The 19492-nt window shown below is 33.0% G+C and overlaps 1 protein-coding gene across 7 annotated transcripts in view; it reads right to left on the reverse strand.

Annotated features, from left to right (window-relative positions):
• C2CD5 (C2 calcium dependent domain containing 5) overlaps positions 1-19492 on the reverse strand; it is a 99444-nt gene that overhangs the window by 59506 nt on the left and 20446 nt on the right. For 4 of the 7 annotated variants that reach the window (XM_049882624.1, XM_049882623.1, XM_049882622.1 and 1 more), the window contains exons 7-10: positions 18276-18474; positions 12612-12763; positions 7698-7783; positions 1636-1744 (exon numbers count right to left, since the gene is read on the reverse strand). In XM_049882624.1, the coding sequence (XP_049738581.1) occupies positions 1636-1744; positions 7698-7783; positions 12612-12763; positions 18276-18474 (546 nt within the window). Of the gene's footprint in view, positions 1-1635; positions 1745-7697; positions 7784-9394; positions 9587-12611; positions 12764-13745; positions 13861-18275; positions 18475-19492 lie in introns of those variants that run through there. The other 3 variants (XM_049882627.1, XM_049882626.1, XM_049882625.1) reach the window with 2 other exon arrangements.

Below are 19492 nucleotides of genomic sequence, written 5' to 3' on the forward strand. Positions count from 1 at the left end.
TGTATTCCTGAAACCACTTTTGGACCTATCATATCGGTAGATACCACGTATCAAAATATTTGAGTCAATGGTCTATAGAAACATAGGTAAAACTAGCCTTGGGTCACAGAGTATCAGATATCTTAGTATTTCCTTGCCCTCTCTGAATTATTCAGAAACCCTGGTGCCATGGAGGTTAACAGCTACTGCTGCTAACTAAAAGGGCTGGCAGTTCGAATCCACAGGCGCTCCTTGGAAGCCTTATAGGGCAGTTCTACTCTGTCCTACAGGGTCACTATGAGTTGGAATTGACTCAACAGCAACAGGTTTTTTTTTTAAGTACAAAGATTTGGAACTTGGAATAGTCTTCAAGATGTCAATGTACTAAGCTATCAGTCTGAATTTGCGCTTAACTACTGAAGAATATACAAATATTATAATGAAGAAAAGATCTTAAAATGATCAGAAAATAGGAACAGAAAAAAAAAGGAATAAACTAGAGAACAAAAAACAAGACTGTTGCTGAAAAGATGTATCTGCTACGGTTTAAAGTTAAATAATCCTGGCTACGAAACTGTCCTCAGAGTATTACTGCCCAATGCAAAAGTTTGTTTTTGGAAGAACTCCATTCTGCTTCCCTGTAATCATTAATTCAAAGAACATTAAGTCACAGGGCATAGATTATATTTAAAAAGTCAAAAGAACAGTAATGCTCTGAATGCTGAAAATCACTAACAGCAATATTTTCCATTTTTTTTTAATTTCAAAACATTTGGCTCTTCTTGTTATAGCCGTCAATACAAGCCTCCAGAAGAGTTTGCTGGAAGCGACAATTCAAATTTTTCAAAAATATATGTGTACATGCCAAAATGGAATACTAATATGACTTCAGTTTAAGGTATGTCATTAAAATAGTGACTTGAGCAACATTTGAGCATCTACTCAATGAGAAATGCCAGAATGCATTCCATAAGACAATTCCTACCATTTATCCTGCTATTTTTAGATTTATAAAAATCAGCAGAGCATTTCTAATCCAAGGGTCTAAAATTACTAGTACTCTGAGGCCTGTGTTCTTTTATAAACATGGTCCCATGTTTAAAGAAATGAGTTACTATTCATACTTGTTTGCTAATATAGAATAGCTACATAGAGGAAGCCAAGGAACCAGAAACGTTAGGTTCTTTTTATTAAATTCTTAATTTTTTAAAATTCTCTACATTTATAATTACATATGAAAAGATACCTCTTTTAAGAATAAGAAAAATTGCTAAAACAATCTATAATGAACTGTTCCTAAAGAAAAGAACTAACATCTTAAGTTAATCGTCAAAATGGTCAAATGATAAAATTTTTTTATCTGCCTAGGTCAAAGAAAATAGATGACTGAAAAGTTAAAGATTCTCTCCAAGTGGCAGCTTGGCCAAAAATGAATCCAGATTTGTTTGCTTGTTTTTCATAGGTAAGTAACTAAAATATACTTCTACTTAGTTTATTTTTAATTAAGATTATCAAAAATATTTAAAAGTATGTGCCAGTTTATATTTTTTTTTCTTTCAGACAAGGTTGGCTTAATAAACAACATTAAAAAAATCAATTTTAACAACCACAATTTAAGTAAAGGAAACAGTAAAAACAAACTTTTCAGGAACTTACCAGGATTGTGGATACGATCTAAAAGCTTCACAGAGCGTGCACTAACAACACCCCCAACATGCACAAGAAATCCAGGAGGAAATGCCGTCAAGGTAAAAAATGGGAATTCCTAGTAGAAAGAATGGGAAAAAAGACAACTGATCGTGTGGAAAGTATAAAAAATTGCTGACTAAAAGCCTTTCGTAAGTGTTCTATCCCCTGACACAAAAAGGCTACCCATTATACATTACACATGCTTTGTAATTAAAAGTCTCCTTGGATATTTAGAGTTCTAAATCCATTTTTGTCACATACACAATGTGATAAGGAATCCAAACACTATCAGTTTTCAATGAGGAAAAGTGTTTTCAGAATTCCAATCCGAGATATTTAGAATACATTCTCCCTTCCTCTCACTCTCCTACTCTGATGTAACTCCACAATAGGATGAGGGGATTCTCCTACTTCTCTACCCATATCCACTACACAGGAGGGTAGACTCCCTCTCACATACATACCCAATTCCAAGCTACAGGTAATAACTCCTAAGCCTGGGGTAAGTGATATGAAAGAATGGAGGCCTGAGAGAAGGGAAATGAGAGGATGGGATGAGCAGTGTATGTTAACAGGTACAAAGAAAGAAGATAAGGGCAAATATCAAGTTGAGGTGGGTGAATAATAGCTGTGAAAGATTATTTACTCTCCTTACTCTATCAACACCAGGGTAGAGGGAACAAATGCAAGTGCAAGCATGTACACGTATTACAGAAAGAGGAGAGAGGTATGGAGTTGGGAGCTAGAGGCAATAAAATTCTACAAGCTCTCCCAAGTTTTATTCCCCCCTTCTCTCTTAAGGACATCAAACCTGTCAATTTAGAGACAAGGACATGCAAGCCAAAAGTTCAGCAGTTTGAATCCACCAGCCACTCCTTGGAAACTCTATGGGGCAGCTCTACTGTGTCCTATAGGGTCGCTGGGAGTCGAAATCGACTCGCCTGCAAGGGGATTTTTTTTTTTTTTGCTCTCTTAAGGACATCAAACCTATCAATTTAGAGACAAGGACATGCAAGCAAGAGAGTAATGGGAAAACTGAGTAAGGAAATTCATTGAACTACCATACAGAAAAAGAGGAGATCCCATGGCTGCCCAAATGGAGGGAGTTCTCACATTATACAAATTGGGTGTAAGTAAGAGAAGCTTAATACAGGCAGCCTCCAGGCTATAAATAAGCGCTGTTCCTAAATCTGTCTTTAAGTTAAATTTGTACCTAAGTGGAAACAGGTATGGCTTGTATCGGTCAAATGTTTGTCTTAGTATATAGTAATATAGTGTACCTTTCTATGCATAAAGAACATTAAACACTTCCAAACACACTAAAACATCTTTAACATAATACAGTAATAACAATAATGTCATATTGTGAGTGGCAATGCAGTGCCAGTTTGTTATTACGAACCATTGTACATACCTCATATTTTTATTGGTTCATAAATACAGGTTATATGTCAGACATTCGTAACCCAGAGACTGCCTATAACTGACTTTTTTAGCTACAAGGTTAATGCAATGCCTCATTTAATAAGTTACTTATCAGTAGCCTCAGCTATTTAAAACATGACTGAGAACTGGAAAATAAGCAAACAGGGCTCTCAATGGCCAAAAGAACTGCTATAATTCCAAGTACTGAAGTTTGTGTGCTTTATTCACAGGAAATTCCCATATATCATATTTGTACTATGATTATATATATATGTATGTGTATATACATACATACATATAGTTGTGAAAACATACAATTTTAGTATCTATCATTATCTCATTTTCTGGACCATGGTGGATTAAATGCAGCAAATAAAATCTGGAAGAGAGAGTGACAGAATACTACCAGAAGCAGGCACATTAAAAGCAGCAAGATTACTGACTGCCTAAAAGCATAGAGAATACAAACTCACAAAAGCATAATTCACAAAGCATAGCAACTTGGCATAATTTAGCACAAAAGCAAACAGTTTCTGTATACCTCAGTAACCAATGAAGGTAAAGTATTAAACGTGTGTGCATGTATCAAAGAATTTAAATTAAATTAATAGGAATAAGAAATTTCTAGGCTATGTAAGAAAACGATGAGGAACCAGTAGTTAAGTTTGGCCCAGCTGGTGAGGGGTGGGGAAGATAATACTTAAATATATTATAAAATGTTAAGTCAAAATCGTCCGTAATTCTACCTGAACTTTTTAAAATATGTCTTAAATGAGAAATGTGTGGAAAGTTTATGTTACTAGATATATGAGTATTTTTCCCAGTAAATTAGGGCTTTAGGATTTTTTTTCAAGTACACTGTAATTTTTTAATTTTTTTAAAATATCTGAGGCATGTGATAGCCCCACAGGGTAGAAAAAAGCTTTTTTTTTTTTTTTCACATTTAATCATTACACTTAAATCTTTAAAATATTTAGGCAAAAAAACAAACCCTAAAAGTAAAATTTTAGTAAGCTAAATGGAGTATATTACTTCCTTCTGAAACTAGGAAACAAGTTAGTTAAATTAACATATTGGAAAATATCTGCATTTAACACTTTTAGATAAGTATTAAAAAAAAAAAGCCTAAATGATTTCTCAATTCTGGATTATTTTTTTCTTCTCAAATTGGCGGGGTGGAGGATACAGGAACGAGAGGGAAAGCATCTTACTAGAGGTGGTCAAAAGACAAAAAAGTAGAGGAGTGATGCTGGAGCTGCCCAAAGAAGCCAAGGCCCAGTCAGCAGACAACCTCTATCCTACATGCCCCAGCTTGCCAGTTCACCTAACCAGGACACCAGTTCACATTAAAACACAAAATTTAACCTAAAGTAGATAAAAATGTCATTGTTAGTTAACCAAAACTGTATCTCCAGACAATTCTCTTACTAGAAAGAAATGCTACTGCTGGTATCTATCTAAGTACCTATCATCACCACCACCATCACCAGCAACTACTACCTTGTACCAAGTTCTTACGTGTGCTAGGTATTTTAAAACTATGTTTTATAATCTTTCCCATAGTCCTAAAATGGAGGTCCTATTATCTCCAAATTTCAGGTAAGAAAACTGAGGTCAGGAGGAACTTTTATTTTTTGACTCTTTCTAAGCAACAAACCTGACTATCTGTTTTGTCATTTCTGGTTAAAACAATGAATTAAAAGGTTGATTTTAATCTACTGCCGATTTATTATACCTGATAAATTTATAGATTTTTTTTCCACTGAAAAATTGTTTCCTAAAGATTGGCTCAAGCACAAACTACTTTCAATATCTACATGTTAATTTCAGTAATTACAGAAGACATTATCTCTGGAAAGCCGTAATTTAAGTATCTTTTCCTGTGCTACCCAGGTGGACTTTACATGTTGCTTCTTTGACATAAGCCAAGTGCATACAGGACACAAGTATTTAGTAGCATGTGTTCAAAGACAGGCTGCGGGAAAAATCACAGGAATACAATGGAAGTATACTTTTTAAAAAGATTTAAACAGAATCTTTCTTAGAAGATATTTAAATAGTTTATTTAAGAAATCAAATCTTTTTATTATCCCAAGAGACTAAACGAGAGTGAATTTTCTAGATACAAAACTCCATGTTACAATCCTATAATCTCTACTTCTAAGAAAATCATAATTTACCAAAAGGACTTGCTTTATATCAATGTTTTCCAAAGTGTGTTCCTCATTAATAAGTATTCTAAAGGAGGGTTCCATGGTAAAGTATATTTGGGAAATACTGGCTTAAACTAAGTTAATCTGGTTTCTTTGCTGGAGAAGAAATACACATCCCAAATTCTAAAAAAAATAACTTCTTAAACTGTGGAATGGGAGTGAGTTTTGTTGTTTATTTTCACAAAAAATAAAATTTTTAAAAGAAGTATAAAAAAGAAAAACCTTTTTTCTTAAGGGTAAAAGAGTCTTATCGAAAAATAAACCTGTCTGCTTTACATCAAATACTTCATACCAAACCCACTGCCGTTAAGTCGATTCCAACTCACAGTGATGCTACAGGACAGAGTAGAACTGCCCCATAGGGTTTCCAAGGAGTGTCTGGTGGATCTGAACTGCTGACCCTTTGGTTAGCAGCATAGCTCTTAACCACTATGCAACCAAGGTTTCCATAGGTGACCCTTAATCCAAATAAAACCTTTATTTGTATTTCTCATCTATTACCAAGATCTAGTCAACTTATTTTTTAATGCTGTTGTGAAAGAAAATAACTTTTATTTCTGATAACTGCTACTTGAATAACTCATTAAATAAAAGATGTTAGAAAACTAAAGTTTCTCTCTTCTCAAGAAAAAGTAAGCCCTACAATTTATTCAGAGTAGTTCAGCAATGGGATAAAAATTAAAAATATATATATATGTATATACACAAAAAGTTGTATACATGGATCTGTAGCAATGGCATGATCTAATATTTGGGTTGACAGACTTAAGGCATGTATCTAAATACATATGGGGAGAATTCTTCATTATTCTGTGTTTCAAGTTTTCCCCAAGAGTCATACTAATGGCAGCCAAATGTGAATGAGAAAGCATGTAAAAGATAATATATTTTCTACATTCTATGTACACAAGAAAAGTAGTCCCATAATCTCAAGTAACTGTTAATATGAAGTAGACACAGATACACTGGCAGTTCAGTTTTTGCAAAGTTGTAAATGTGAACTATAGTTCTCTACATCTCTGGTGCTAATTCCATGAAGGTTATCTAACAATCTATTTCCAATGTGTTAATGTGCCCAAATTTAAAGAATGTTTAAAGGCAAATTTGAAAACAAACTTTATCCAAACTAAATCCTAAACTGCTGCTTTATAGGGTAAGGTAAAGATCTAGGTACAGCTAAAGTCTCTTCACTCTGCTTACTTCAGCTCAGCTCTCTCCAGCCTTGTCTAAAGGGCAAACGCAAGCACAGATACTTTCAGCACAATGAAAGAAAGTCTAGAAAAAAAACTGTTGCGTTGCCTGTAGTAATAGGATCTGCAAAACACTATCTTAAGAGCTAATCTCTAGACAAAAAATACCTTTGTTATATAAAATATATCCTTTTATAGGTATCTGCTATAATGGGGTTTTCATTTTTTTTTTCCTCAAAATGCTACTGTAAAATGGAACATGTAAGATAAAATTCTATAAATGCTTATAGCTTCCAAATCAGACATGATGAAAGCTATGGAACTACATCTTGAAATGACTGACATGACATATAAAATCATGCACTGTATTAGTTAAGTAGGAAAAAGAACATGAGCCTCACAAGTGCTATTAAAAAAAACAAAAAACAAACTTTGCATTATGAAAAAAAAAGTTGGCAACATTTGTTAAAAGCTTAAACTTAAATGATGAAGATTAAAACTAGAAAAGCTTTCAATACAAGAAACAGGCTCTCACACATGTTCAGCAACATACCCGCCTTCTACAGAACCTATGAGGCGATCCTCCCTTAGCAATGAAGTTTATACAAAAAAAAATGAAAAGAGAAAAATCATCCAAAAACTTTAACTATTCATTTTCCTACTCAACAAATTTAGCTACACATTAAATTTAGAATTAAAATACATATATTAGCATACTGAATAACATTATTCATGTTAATCTGCAAAAATATGAAATCTGAGCATTTCTTACTCCTAAAATATTGGCCAGTGATGAAAATAATCTCAGTAAATATATTAATATACTAAGGAGTTATTTTTAGTATAATAAAATACAACTGAAATAACTTTTCCTATAAAAATGTCTATTCTTTTTCTACATTATAAGTTTAATGTAAAATCAGAAATGGCTTCAACATTCCAAGTATATTTCCAAGAAAAATATTTCTAGTAAGAAATTGTTGGAGGACAAAACAAAAAAATAGTTACAGAATTATTCCAAATCAAAAGTAATTATTCATAAATTATTTTGACATCATAAATACACTATAGACTTCAAAACTGCAACGTTACAAATATATGACAAAAAGTTTATGAAAATAAGTTATATAAGTACACTAAAGCATGAGATAGTAAAGTCATATTAATAGTGTATGAATAAAGAACGTCAAGTAAAGCTTACCCTCTGTTCCAATGCTGACTGAGTCTGTTGTCTTAAAAGAGCTTTAAATGGCCCCCCTTCTTTTCCAGCACTACCACTTCCCATTCCTACAGAACATTAGGAGATAAATAACAACCAACGAAGCAACAACTATAGAAACAAAGTTTAGTTGTATCCATCTTTATAAATGTAATGATTCAAAATATGTTAAAATGATCCAAAATCTGAAGTATTTGGGTTGGCAGCTAAAGCACACTTTACTCTAATTCAAAAAGTTTTCTTAAGAAGCAAGATATCAAAGGGTGTCCTATGACCAAAGCTAGTTTTAGAAAAATTATATTAAGGTGATTATCTCTACATATATTCAATTTTTAAAAGTTAGTCTACTAATATAAAAAAATCAAGTCAATTACATTTAATACACTAATATTGTTTTAAATATTAAAAGAAATAAGAGAAATATTAAATGTTTATCTAAAAGTAAATACAGAGCAGAAAACCATTAACTGTACTGATTTAAAATATTCCAAAATTCGTTAAAGAGTATGACTTTTTGTGGAACATTAAAACAGTCACCTATTTTCTGATAACTTCTCATTTCTAAACACATCATGACAAAACAGTATTAATATTCATACTTTTCAATGTAAAAATACTACTAAAATTTTCAAAAACTAAAAATCAAGGACATGCAATAGACACATCACAAATGTACACAGTTACAGATGAAAGAATTGTATTTCCCAAGCTCTTAGATGTAATTTTTGAGCTTAATGTTTCGTTTCTTTTCCTACCTTATTTTATTTTTTTGGTAGTACTGTTAGACCAACTACAGTCAAAGGATTATAGAAAGCAGGAGACAGGTGAAAGGCAGGACTTTACAGACTAAAGTTAATGGTTCAATCTCACTCTTTTCAAAACTAAGGATACACAGTGTCAGATTCACTACAATAATTTAAAAAGGAACTAATTTAATTTTACATTTTTAGCTGTTCTCGGATAAGGAAACAAAGGTTAGCATGTGTATAGTCCCGTTCTATTCTTTAAAAAGAAAAAAAAAAGGAAAGAATTTTATTCTTAGAGTAACCTAAACATGGTATTTAAGAGACTATACAATACTAAACACAGAAATGAAACTAAGGTCTTTATAGGAAGCATTTAAAAGCCACAAAAAAAAAATGTAAATTTGTAGAGATAAATTAAATATCAGAACATTTAGCAGAATAATTTGATAATATAGGCCATGGACAGAAAAAAATGAATAATGAAAGAATATCATCAAAATGAGACTTAAACTGATTCAAACAGAATAATTTACTAATGTAACCATATGGTTTAGCAACATGATGGTACAGGTCCAATGTGAATGGAGTTGGTGTGAAGGGAAAGAAAGTAAAGCATCTAAAACAGAAACCCTAGTAATGAGAACCCAAGAGTTATTGGGAATATCTAGATCTATGTCCTTAGACATATAATTTTTTAAATATACAAAATAATTTTAGCAGAATATTCATAGTTAAACAAGTTATCCCTTAAATAATCCTCAATATGTCCTCTTGATAATTCTAATTGGTTAACTCTGTCTGCCAGTAAGAAAAATCACAGAAGTACATCCTATGTAAAATACTCAAAAATTCCTTGAAATACAAAATAATTTACTGATTTTCAAAGATGATTTAAGATACAGGAATTAAAAAGTTGATATAATTTGGTCCTACCAGAAGCAGCCAGGAACAGCTCTTCACTGAAAGAAACACTTTTCCTCAGAACTGGGCTGACAAGGCTAGAATGATGAGGGGTAAGGCTAGATTCCGAGAGGAGAAGACAGGACTTTTTAAGATGAAGGGAACCACAAGAGAGGGGGGGGGAGGTGGGACACAGGTAACTCCTAGGCCCCTGTGGGTAAGGTGCTGTGAAGCAAAAGTAGCAGAGAAAAGATACAGATTCAGAAGATGATCAGAAAATGCAGAAAAAGGAAAGCAATGATGAAGCAAAACATAATAAAAATAAATTTGCACATGTATATACAAATTACACTAGCATATGAAAAGTCACTAGGTAAAACCATACTAGCCAAGGTAATGTAAAAAAAAGACACAGGCTAAAATTTAACAAAACCTTTACAAGCTTTAAACATCTTTAAATCATTAGCTTAGGAATTTATGTCATTCTAATCACTTTTGGCTGATCTCTTCAAAATATTTAAATTACCTGACTTTTGCTGCCTAACATTTTATGAGGTAAAAATGTACCACAGTCACAAATTTCTAAAGCCAGAAACTTAACATGGATGCCTCAAATATAAACGTTTATCTAAAATGGTAATGTATAGTACTTCAAATCCTGTTAATTAAAAGATCTCATTTATGAGTATTTTAATTGAATAAAAACATACACTACCACCTAGGTAGACAGTTGCCTTTATTAATCTTAAATAAATGAAATTAACTTCTTTCTGTCCAGCTTTAGAGATGTATTTTAATACTTTTCCTTTACTCTAAAAAATTTAACTATCAGAACTGATCATAGCACTGTTTGCATTTACAAAGATTTGAGCATACGGAGGGTCAAATACCACCTGGATTTTAAACACTACATATTGTTAAATGTCTAATTAAAAAAGAAAAAATTGTCTTGAGTCAGGTGTCACTTCGATGTCCTAACACTAGCATTCTAATATTCCATTCCTACTAGTTGAGTGAGTACTTGGAAAAAAATATTAAAATAAAGCCTCACGGAATATCAAAAAATTAAAATCTACAGAAGTAAATCAATAAATGAAATTAAAAATGAGACCTACCAGAAAAACAGGAGATAACTTTAACTACAAAAAGAAAGAACAACTTTCTCAGTCTAAGCTTTATTGCCTTTACTCTATTTTTGGCTGCCAGTTTACTTATAATAAATCAATCAAAATCAGCTTATCTATTCCCACTACTTCTCAAGAGACTGATTTTGCGTACAGGTAAATCAGAAGGCAGAGAATAATACATACTGAATTACAACTTCAGAAATCTAGGACAATCATAATCTGGACATTTTAATCTCTACAAAAAATAGGAGTGCTCCTCATAACTATTCCAAGATATTTTAGAGACTTTTGACACACCCTGGTGGCATAGTGGTTAAGTGCTACGGCTGCTAACCAAAAGGTTGGCAGTTCAAGTCCGCCAGGCGCTCCCTGGAAACTCTATGGGGCAGTTCTACTCTGTCCTATAGGGTCGCTATGAGTTGGAATTGACTCGACGGCAGTGGGTTTGGTGGATGACACAGCCGAGGGGCCAAATTGCAAATATCCGATAAATATGCTATTCGGGCAGTGAATAACTATAGGCAAAATAAATTAACACATTTTTTATAAATGTAGAAATATATGAGAATAATATCTTATCTGTAAATGAATTTTTAAAAACTAAAAATTCAGAAACTAGAAGATGAAAAAAAGTTTTCACTGATAATACAATTGATTACCTACTAGAAAGTTAAGGAAAGAGAAATTTAGTTCACTTAATTACTTTGGCAATCTTCTTTAGGCTTGGACTTCTGAGTGAATTAAAACAAAGAAAAAAGATATTCTAAATATATCTGCAGTATGACAAAATAATAGATTATATATTGAAAAGTAACCAGGAACACAGTCAGTAGATCAAAGCCTCAAAAATATTTTTTTAAAAATCTATTCTTCAAATGCTATTCTAAGTCTTTTTTGTTGACTGTCATAAATTTTAAGGCTAGGGTTTCATTCTTTACACGGAGGGGGGGAAAAGCTTCACTGTAATTTGAATGGCTCAGTTTTATGGTATATACTTAAGATGCCATATTCCAAAGCATCTATTATCATCAAATAAATATCAAATTATTTTAGATGTTATTTATATGTAATATGAAAAAATAACACAATTATTTTCAAAGAAATAGGTATTCACAAATTATTTCCTTTATATTTAAGGTTATATTAATAAAAGCAGAATAAAAAAAATCTATAGGCTTTTTAAAATGATCTTTTTTAGTTTAGAAGCATCATTGGTTTCAGAATTAGATTTCTCTTTATTGTTTTAAAAAATTCTGGGATCATTTTACACATTTCTAAACACAAAAATAAGGTTGTTAAAGATGATTAAAAATAACACAAACAACTATGTAAAATGACAATCTGGTGGCAAAATTGTTCAAATAAAAATACTGTTTACAAAAATTACAAACTATTAACTTTTAAATTTTTAATTTCTAAAATTTTTTTAAAAAATAATAATTTAGTAATTTAAGTAAGTCAATTCTAAGTTTTAAGAAGGAACTAATTTCGTTTTTTATCAATTTTTTAATCGTAAAACATTCATAAAAACCCAGTGATAATTGTCAAAATACAAAAAGGAGAGAAAAACAATAAACCTTATAAATGGAGAAATATTTAAGAATAAGTAAAGTAAAAATGCTATTTTCTAACCTACAGAATAAGATTAGCAAAAGCAAATATTTTAAATAACAAAAAGTTAGTATTAGCTGTATGTACTCCCAATATAACCATTTCAGTTGTTCTTAAGTTTTTTTCACAATAAAATCTCAGACTTAAATTCAGAATTAATGATTTGAAAATGTTTATACCACACGAAGAATTTGATTGCAAGCTACTGGTGTTACTTTGTATTAAAATTCCGTAAAATAACATTATTCCTCTTAATTTGAAATGAAATGAAAAATGTCTACAGACAAAAACAAATTTTGGTCTTGATATGCAGATCTTTGAACAAGATAATTTCGTAACTATACAAAATGTTCATTTTTTAGTTGTACTAAATGAAAATGATCAGTATTTACATTATCTTTTAACTCAAACGCCAAAAAACAGGAGGAAAGGTTAGGATGAAAAGCTAGTAAGAAATAGAAACAAATTTGAAAACAGAGAAAACAAAAATAAGGTGGGTGGAAGCGCCTTACCAGTTTTGGGTGTCAAACTCAAATCTGTGTCAGAAGAAGAGGACTGTCGACTGTAGGACTTGGAAGGTGAAAAGGAATAAGTTTGGTTTTTCAGAGGGGTTGAGGGTCCTGATGAGTGAGTGTTGGGATTGGGATCTTCATTGAAGGGAATCCTGCCAGAAGAAGGTGGAGAAATATTAAGTAATCATGTGCCAAAGGGCTTGACAGATGGCAGCATGATCCAAACACCAGGAAAATATTGGGACAGGGCCAGCAGTCATTTCTTAAGTGTGGAGCTGGGAATGAGGCCAAAGACAACCAATTGCTGTTTAACCATTCATCATTCTCCAGATAAATATTTTCTGCATTGAAACAGTTAATAAGCCATGTAAAAACCAAAAAAGCATGAAATGACAGACTAAAGGAGTAAAAAATATTCAAAAGAGAAATAAAAAGAATATGACTGAAAACTTTCAAATAATTTTTTAAGTTACAAAAGAAAAAATGATGACTCCAAATGGTATGTGCAAATATTCACAACTGTTTTCATATTTACACACACACGGATATCTCCAAAAGAAAGAAAACAAAATGTTTCCTTATCCTATAGCATCAAGAGTGCCACAGCTAAAAACACAGCAGAGAGGAAAATGAATGTCGCTACACAGAAACATTGCATTTTATGCAGAATAATTGCTTACCTGTTTTCCAACAGTTCTCTTCCACAGAATAAAACAGACCCTATTGTAACAGGTTTTGCACATAAAGAAAACAAGCAAATTGACAGCTTTGGCTATTTAGTATCTAATCACCAAATTTATTTCTAAGCAAATGCAGAAGTAATTGCAAAAATACATACTGGAGGATTCTCCTAAAAACTCCAGTATACATATAACAGTACACAATATAAGACAGGGTTCTTTGAGGATCTATGGAAGAGACTTTGGAAGTCGGAAGAATACTTTCACTGCCATACAGTTAGAGCCTCTGTAGTGGCTAAGTACAGGAGTTCTTCACTGCAGCTGGAGTTCGAGTGTGAAAAGGAGGAAGCAAAGACTTGTGGTACCTGCCTACGCTACCTGCCTGCCTGCCCTCTGCAGCCACTCTGCCCGTGGCCTGCCTCTCCCCAGCTCTGGAGTCTGAGCAGTCTCGTACCAGTATAGATGAGAGTGGGAACAGACACAGAGAAGTTCTGAGTAAGTCGTGAGCCAGTAGCAGTGTGAATTGGGCTGTTGTGAGTCGAGCGGCATCCGTGGCTTGGAGGATGAACCAGCGGAGACCTGAGGGAATTTGTGGTCAAAGTGGAAGAAAAGAAAACAATACATACAACAGATAGCAAAGTTATGTTAAAATAGTTTTAAGGAGCTTTAGTTAGGGGAAAGAACTTATTTTTAAATGCCTAGCATGCAAAAAACAGGTTGAAATTTTTTTTAAAAAAAGAGCTAAATGTTAATCTGTTAAAGATAATTATACTTTTAAAGGATCAGATTAATAAATTACGACTGTGGGTAAGAAAATAGCAAGCAGAACAGTCAGTGAAATTAGGCAAGAAAAAACCTAAGATTTGGATTTTAAGTTGCTTTATCTTGTTATTTTGATCACCACAGAGCTTACTATGTAATATTTATGGGGGGAAAACACCCATAAAAGTGGCAAGTCAAATATAAAGTTCTCATATTACCTTTGAAATTGAGACATAATTCCTAATATAATTAAACTTTTCTATGAAGAAATTTTAACTAACAGAACTGTTTCTGTCTGTAATCTCAAGATAGGAGTATTTAAGAATATGAAAAATGCATAAAGCATAAAGAGAAATTCAGTGAAAATAAGCAGATATTATTCATTTCAGTATTTCAGCACTCCAAGTATATAGCTTAAAACCAGGTTACACTGGGAACAAAACAAAGCAAGCGGACACTGCTTTTAAAAACACATTAATAAGCAAAGTAAAGGATTTTGTCTATCTCTCATACAGAATTAAACTACATTCTGAATTAAAATTTTGTAAGGTATCAACTCATATCCTGCAACAGAGTACATCTGTCTGTGTACAGATATATCTAGACCAGATATACAGACATATAGTCCTACCTAACATTTAAAATTTTCTAGAAGAAATTTGGCTAAAAGGGCATAGTTACAACGGATGGGAAAAAAAAAAGCACCAGTATATTACACACATAAAAATCCTTGGCTTTATAGCAGCAATTATTATCACTGAGTAATGCCTTCTTTGCATATGCAAAATGAAGGGAAAAGAATCATATGTGAATATACTCTGAAAAACACTTTATCTGCATTTTTTCAGAATTCTAATTAAAAGCAAGCCAAAAGCCCCACTTTTTCCGGCCCTTTTTTTTTTTCCTTATTCTATTAACTGCCCAAGGAACATTCCCACCAATCACGATTTGTCAAGGTTCAAACACGAGCTATCACTAACTAATTGGCTATAATGGTCTTTCCTGGGGTCTACAGACTACTGTCCGAAAATATTACTGATTTTACAAGAAGACAAATGTTTCCACTTTTGTTACTAACATAAACTTAAAATGTGTTCAATATAACTGATAAAAATCAAACATCCTATCGGTGACTTATTTTTATGCAAACAACTAAGGAAGGTTTCACTGTTTCATATTGAAGTGGCCAATGGCCTATAAAAATCTAAGAATCATTGCTGTAAAGAAGAGAAATTATAACTGATGTCCCTTAGAAAGTACTTTTTTATTTTAAGTAGAGAAGCAATAAATCATATTTAAAAGTACTTTATACCATCAAGATTGTTCAGCTTGGATAATACTAAGGAATTTATATTGTACATTTCACTAAACATCTAAAAGTAAAATTCAAACTTACAAAGTAGAACACACCATTAATAAAGGTAAAATAAAATGAGCAAAAGAAACTGAACATTATAAAATGTCCAAATTATGACATCAAATTAAAATCTAAATACACTGGAGCATCACCAAAATGTCATCTTAGGATTCTATCAATTCCCCTCGTATGAAAGGTCGCCTTACACTAACACCCCTATAGTATTTCTAATACTAAATCCATTCAGACAGGAACATAATCCAAACTACCTTTTATCCAATTTCTATCTAGAATCAACAGTGTTACATGATGATTTAAATACCAGAATAGTTATAATCAGCTGAATCATAAAATAAGTTTTAAAACAGTGCTCATATTGATTCATTATCAAAAATACAAAGAAGTCAGTTGAAATAAAGCAGCCTAAGTACTGAGATTTTTCTTAACATAACATGACTTAGTAGTAAAATGACTTAACAAAGCAACTTAAATTCTCCATGGTGCGAATGTTTGACAATTTAAGTTAACTAGCTACAACAAAATTAGAAAACTTACATAATCCCAGAAGATTTAATTAACGTAACTCTGAAAGCATGCAAATATATTCCCCTATTATTCCATATCTCATTCTAAAATAACAACAGGTAATCTAGCTTTCTCTTTCCACCAAATAATTAAGTAAAAAGAGGAGGCCTTCAGATATCACTGCCAAAACAGCCAGGCCTTTTCTTAAGGCAGTGCAGATAAAGCTAGAGGGTAGAAGGAGATGGACCCAGGTCTTTATCTAAAGTCACTAAGCCAAAAAAAAAAAAAAAATTTTTGAATCCCTCAGAAAGTTACAGCTGCAATCTGACTTCACCAGTAGCAGCAGGCAGTTCATCTCTCTCCAGTACATATGTTAAATAGAATATAAAGCAAATTGCCTCTTCAATCGATTTAAAACAATTTTTTTACTTGTCAATGTATTTCCAAATAAAATTAGACAATATATGTAATACTGTGGTCCCTCTTGTGACTAAAATTTAAGCCACATAATTAAAGGCCAGCAGGAAGGAAATGACAAACAGAATAAGCTTAAAATAAAGAGGAAAATCTCATAAAATTGTGACTGCTTTCTACTCAATCTCTTACAACTACTGCTGAACTTAGAAACATTTCAGATATTCTTTTTTGTTGTTAATTTTTATTGTGCTTTAAGTGAAAGTTTACAAATCAAGTCAGTCTCTCATACAAAAATTTATATACACCTTGCCATATACTCCTAGTTGCTGTCCCTCTAATGAGACAGCACACTCCTTCTCTCCACTATTTTCACGTCCATTTGGCCAACTTCTGACCCCCTCTTCCCTCTCATCTCCTCGCTAGACAGGAGCTACCCAGATGGTCTCATGTGTCTTCTTGATCCAAGAAGCTCAGTCTTCACCAGTATCATTTTCTATCCCATCGTCCAGTCCAACCCCTGTCTGTAGAGTTGGCTTTGGGAATGGTTCTTGTCTTGGACTAAGAGAAGGTCTGGGGACCATGACCTCCAGAGTCCTTCTAGTCTCAGTCAGACCATTGTCTAGTCTTTTTACAAGAACCTGAGGTCTGCATCCCACTGCTCTCCTGCTCCCATTTTAGATATTCTGACTATAGAATTATGACTACCTGTTTATCTATAAAAGGGGTCAGCAAACTAAAGACCATAGGCTAAATCCAGCCTGTCACCTGTTTTTATAAAGTTTTATGGGAACACAGCCACACTCATTCATTTACATAATGTCTCTGGCTGCTTTCACACTACAACGGCAGAGTTGAGTTGATTCACCGAAGGCTAAATTATTTACCTTTACAGAAAAAGTGTGGGAATCCCTTATCTAGAAGAATCTCTAGATCAGTGGTCCTCAATGGAAGAACACTGTATTTAGTGTGGAACACATCTTCATTACACAGAATTATCCCCTTCTGTGTAGGACAGTCAGCATCTCTATACCCCCTCCCAAATTAAAAGCCAACAGGATCTGTCTGCCCATCGATAAGACAGCAAAAATCCTGTTTCAACTATGTCCCGTGAACAGTACTGTCACCATTAAGAATCTTGCCCCTAGCACATAGGCCACATCCAGTCAACAGATGTGTTTTGTTGGATCACATACAATTTTTTAAAATATATGAGTCTAAATTCCTTTGGACCAGGGCCAGCAATTACCTCTTTTTAGAAATAAAGTTTTGCTCAAACACAGCCACACCTATTCATTTATAAATTGTATACGGCTGCATTCACACTATAGGACCAGAGTTAGTAGATGAGACAGAGACCATATGGCCCACATACCAAAAATATTTACTGTCTGGCCCTTCACAGAAAATCTGCCAACTCCCGCTTTAGATAGCTCGTAATAGTCCCTACTTAATGACACCCAATTTTTGTCTTTATATAAACTGTCTGGGCTCTGTAGACATTTGACTTTAAGACCTCTACACAAGTCAACCTTTCCTACTTTCTATACTATGTTGCCAATAATAAGCTTTACAAATTATCAGATGGAGGGTTTTAAGCATCCCTCAGGAAATTTTAAAATTCCACACAATGCATAAATATTCACCTTATGCTTTAGATATACAGTCTTTCAAGATCTGAAATAAGTTTAATTTTACATTACTTAACTTGGATTTTCACATTAAGACACTGCAAATGTATTAGAAATTTCTAAATATTTTTAAGCTTCACATTTTGGCAATCATCTATAAGAAAAATCACCATGTCGGGGGGGGGCAATGCAGTATGTTGGACAACCCTCCTAAAATGTTTCAAATCAAATGAACATGTCTAGGTCAAAGATAAAGTGCTCCCTCCATAAGGACAATCCATTGATTCATACTTACTCCTTCATTTCTTTGGATGGGGAATTACATGCAGGAAGGAATGCTGCTGGGCTACTTAGTTTATCCAGAGTACACGCTGTTCCTATGGCTCGTACCACTAACCCAGACTCGCCCTCCAGATCAAAACACTGTAAGTACCCAACAACTGCATTTCCTCTCATTTCAAGTACTTTCAGGCCGATCTTCCTCTGCAGTTCACCTACAATGAAAGGAAGAAAACTCATTCCGCTTCGTATCTCCACATTACATACTACAAAGTTAGATATGATGCTCATAGAAAATAGCAAAAAACAAAAAAAACTACGGATTTTTATAGAACTTCAAGGGACCCTAAAAGATTATCTGGTCCGGCCTCCTACTTTCAGACAGGTAAGACATTATTAGCTACATTTTATACATGTGGCAATTAAGGTTAACTTACTCATACATTCATTTATCAAATAATTTTTGGTGTTTACAAAGTGCTACAAGGATGAACAAAAAACATAAAGTCCTGTACAACAAAACAGTGAATCCTAATGTAAACTATGGACTTCAGTTAAAACAATGTATCAATATTGGCTCGTTAGTTGTAACAAATATACCATACAAACACAAGATGTTAATAATAGCAGAAACAGTGTGCTGGGGGGGAGAGGGAACTCTGTACTTTCTGTACAATTTCTCTGTAAAATTAAAATTGCTCTAAAAATAAGGCCTATTTTTTTTTTTAAATGAAGTGAATAAAAAGATGAAGTCCCAAACCTAATGGAGTTGATATGTTGGTAAGAGAAACAGACAATAAACAAGTAAACAAACATAAAAATATACATATATAGTATATAACAAAGAAACACAATGTATATCTTATTACATATAAATATTACATATATTTATTTGTTGTCAGGTACTGTTGAGTCAATTTTCAACTCAGAGAGACACCATGTGACAGAACAGAACTGTCCCATAGTTTTCTAGGCTGTAATCTTTACAGGAGATCGCCAAGTCTTCCTCCCACATAGCCTCTGGGTGGGTTCAAACTGCCAACTTTTTGGTTAGTAACCAAGCACTTAACCATTGTGCCATCAGGGCTCTTTTATATATATACTTATAAATAAACAAATATAATCAAATATAGAATATAATACAAACATACTTATTAAGTATAAATATATTTCTATTCATTTACTTGATTGTGTGTGTGTATGTGCACAAGTATAAAATTTAAGTGGTAAAAA

This window comes from Elephas maximus, chromosome 4 (genome assembly GCF_024166365.1).
Source record: "Elephas maximus indicus isolate mEleMax1 chromosome 4, mEleMax1 primary haplotype, whole genome shotgun sequence".
NCBI lineage: Eukaryota > Metazoa > Chordata > Mammalia > Proboscidea > Elephantidae > Elephas > Elephas maximus.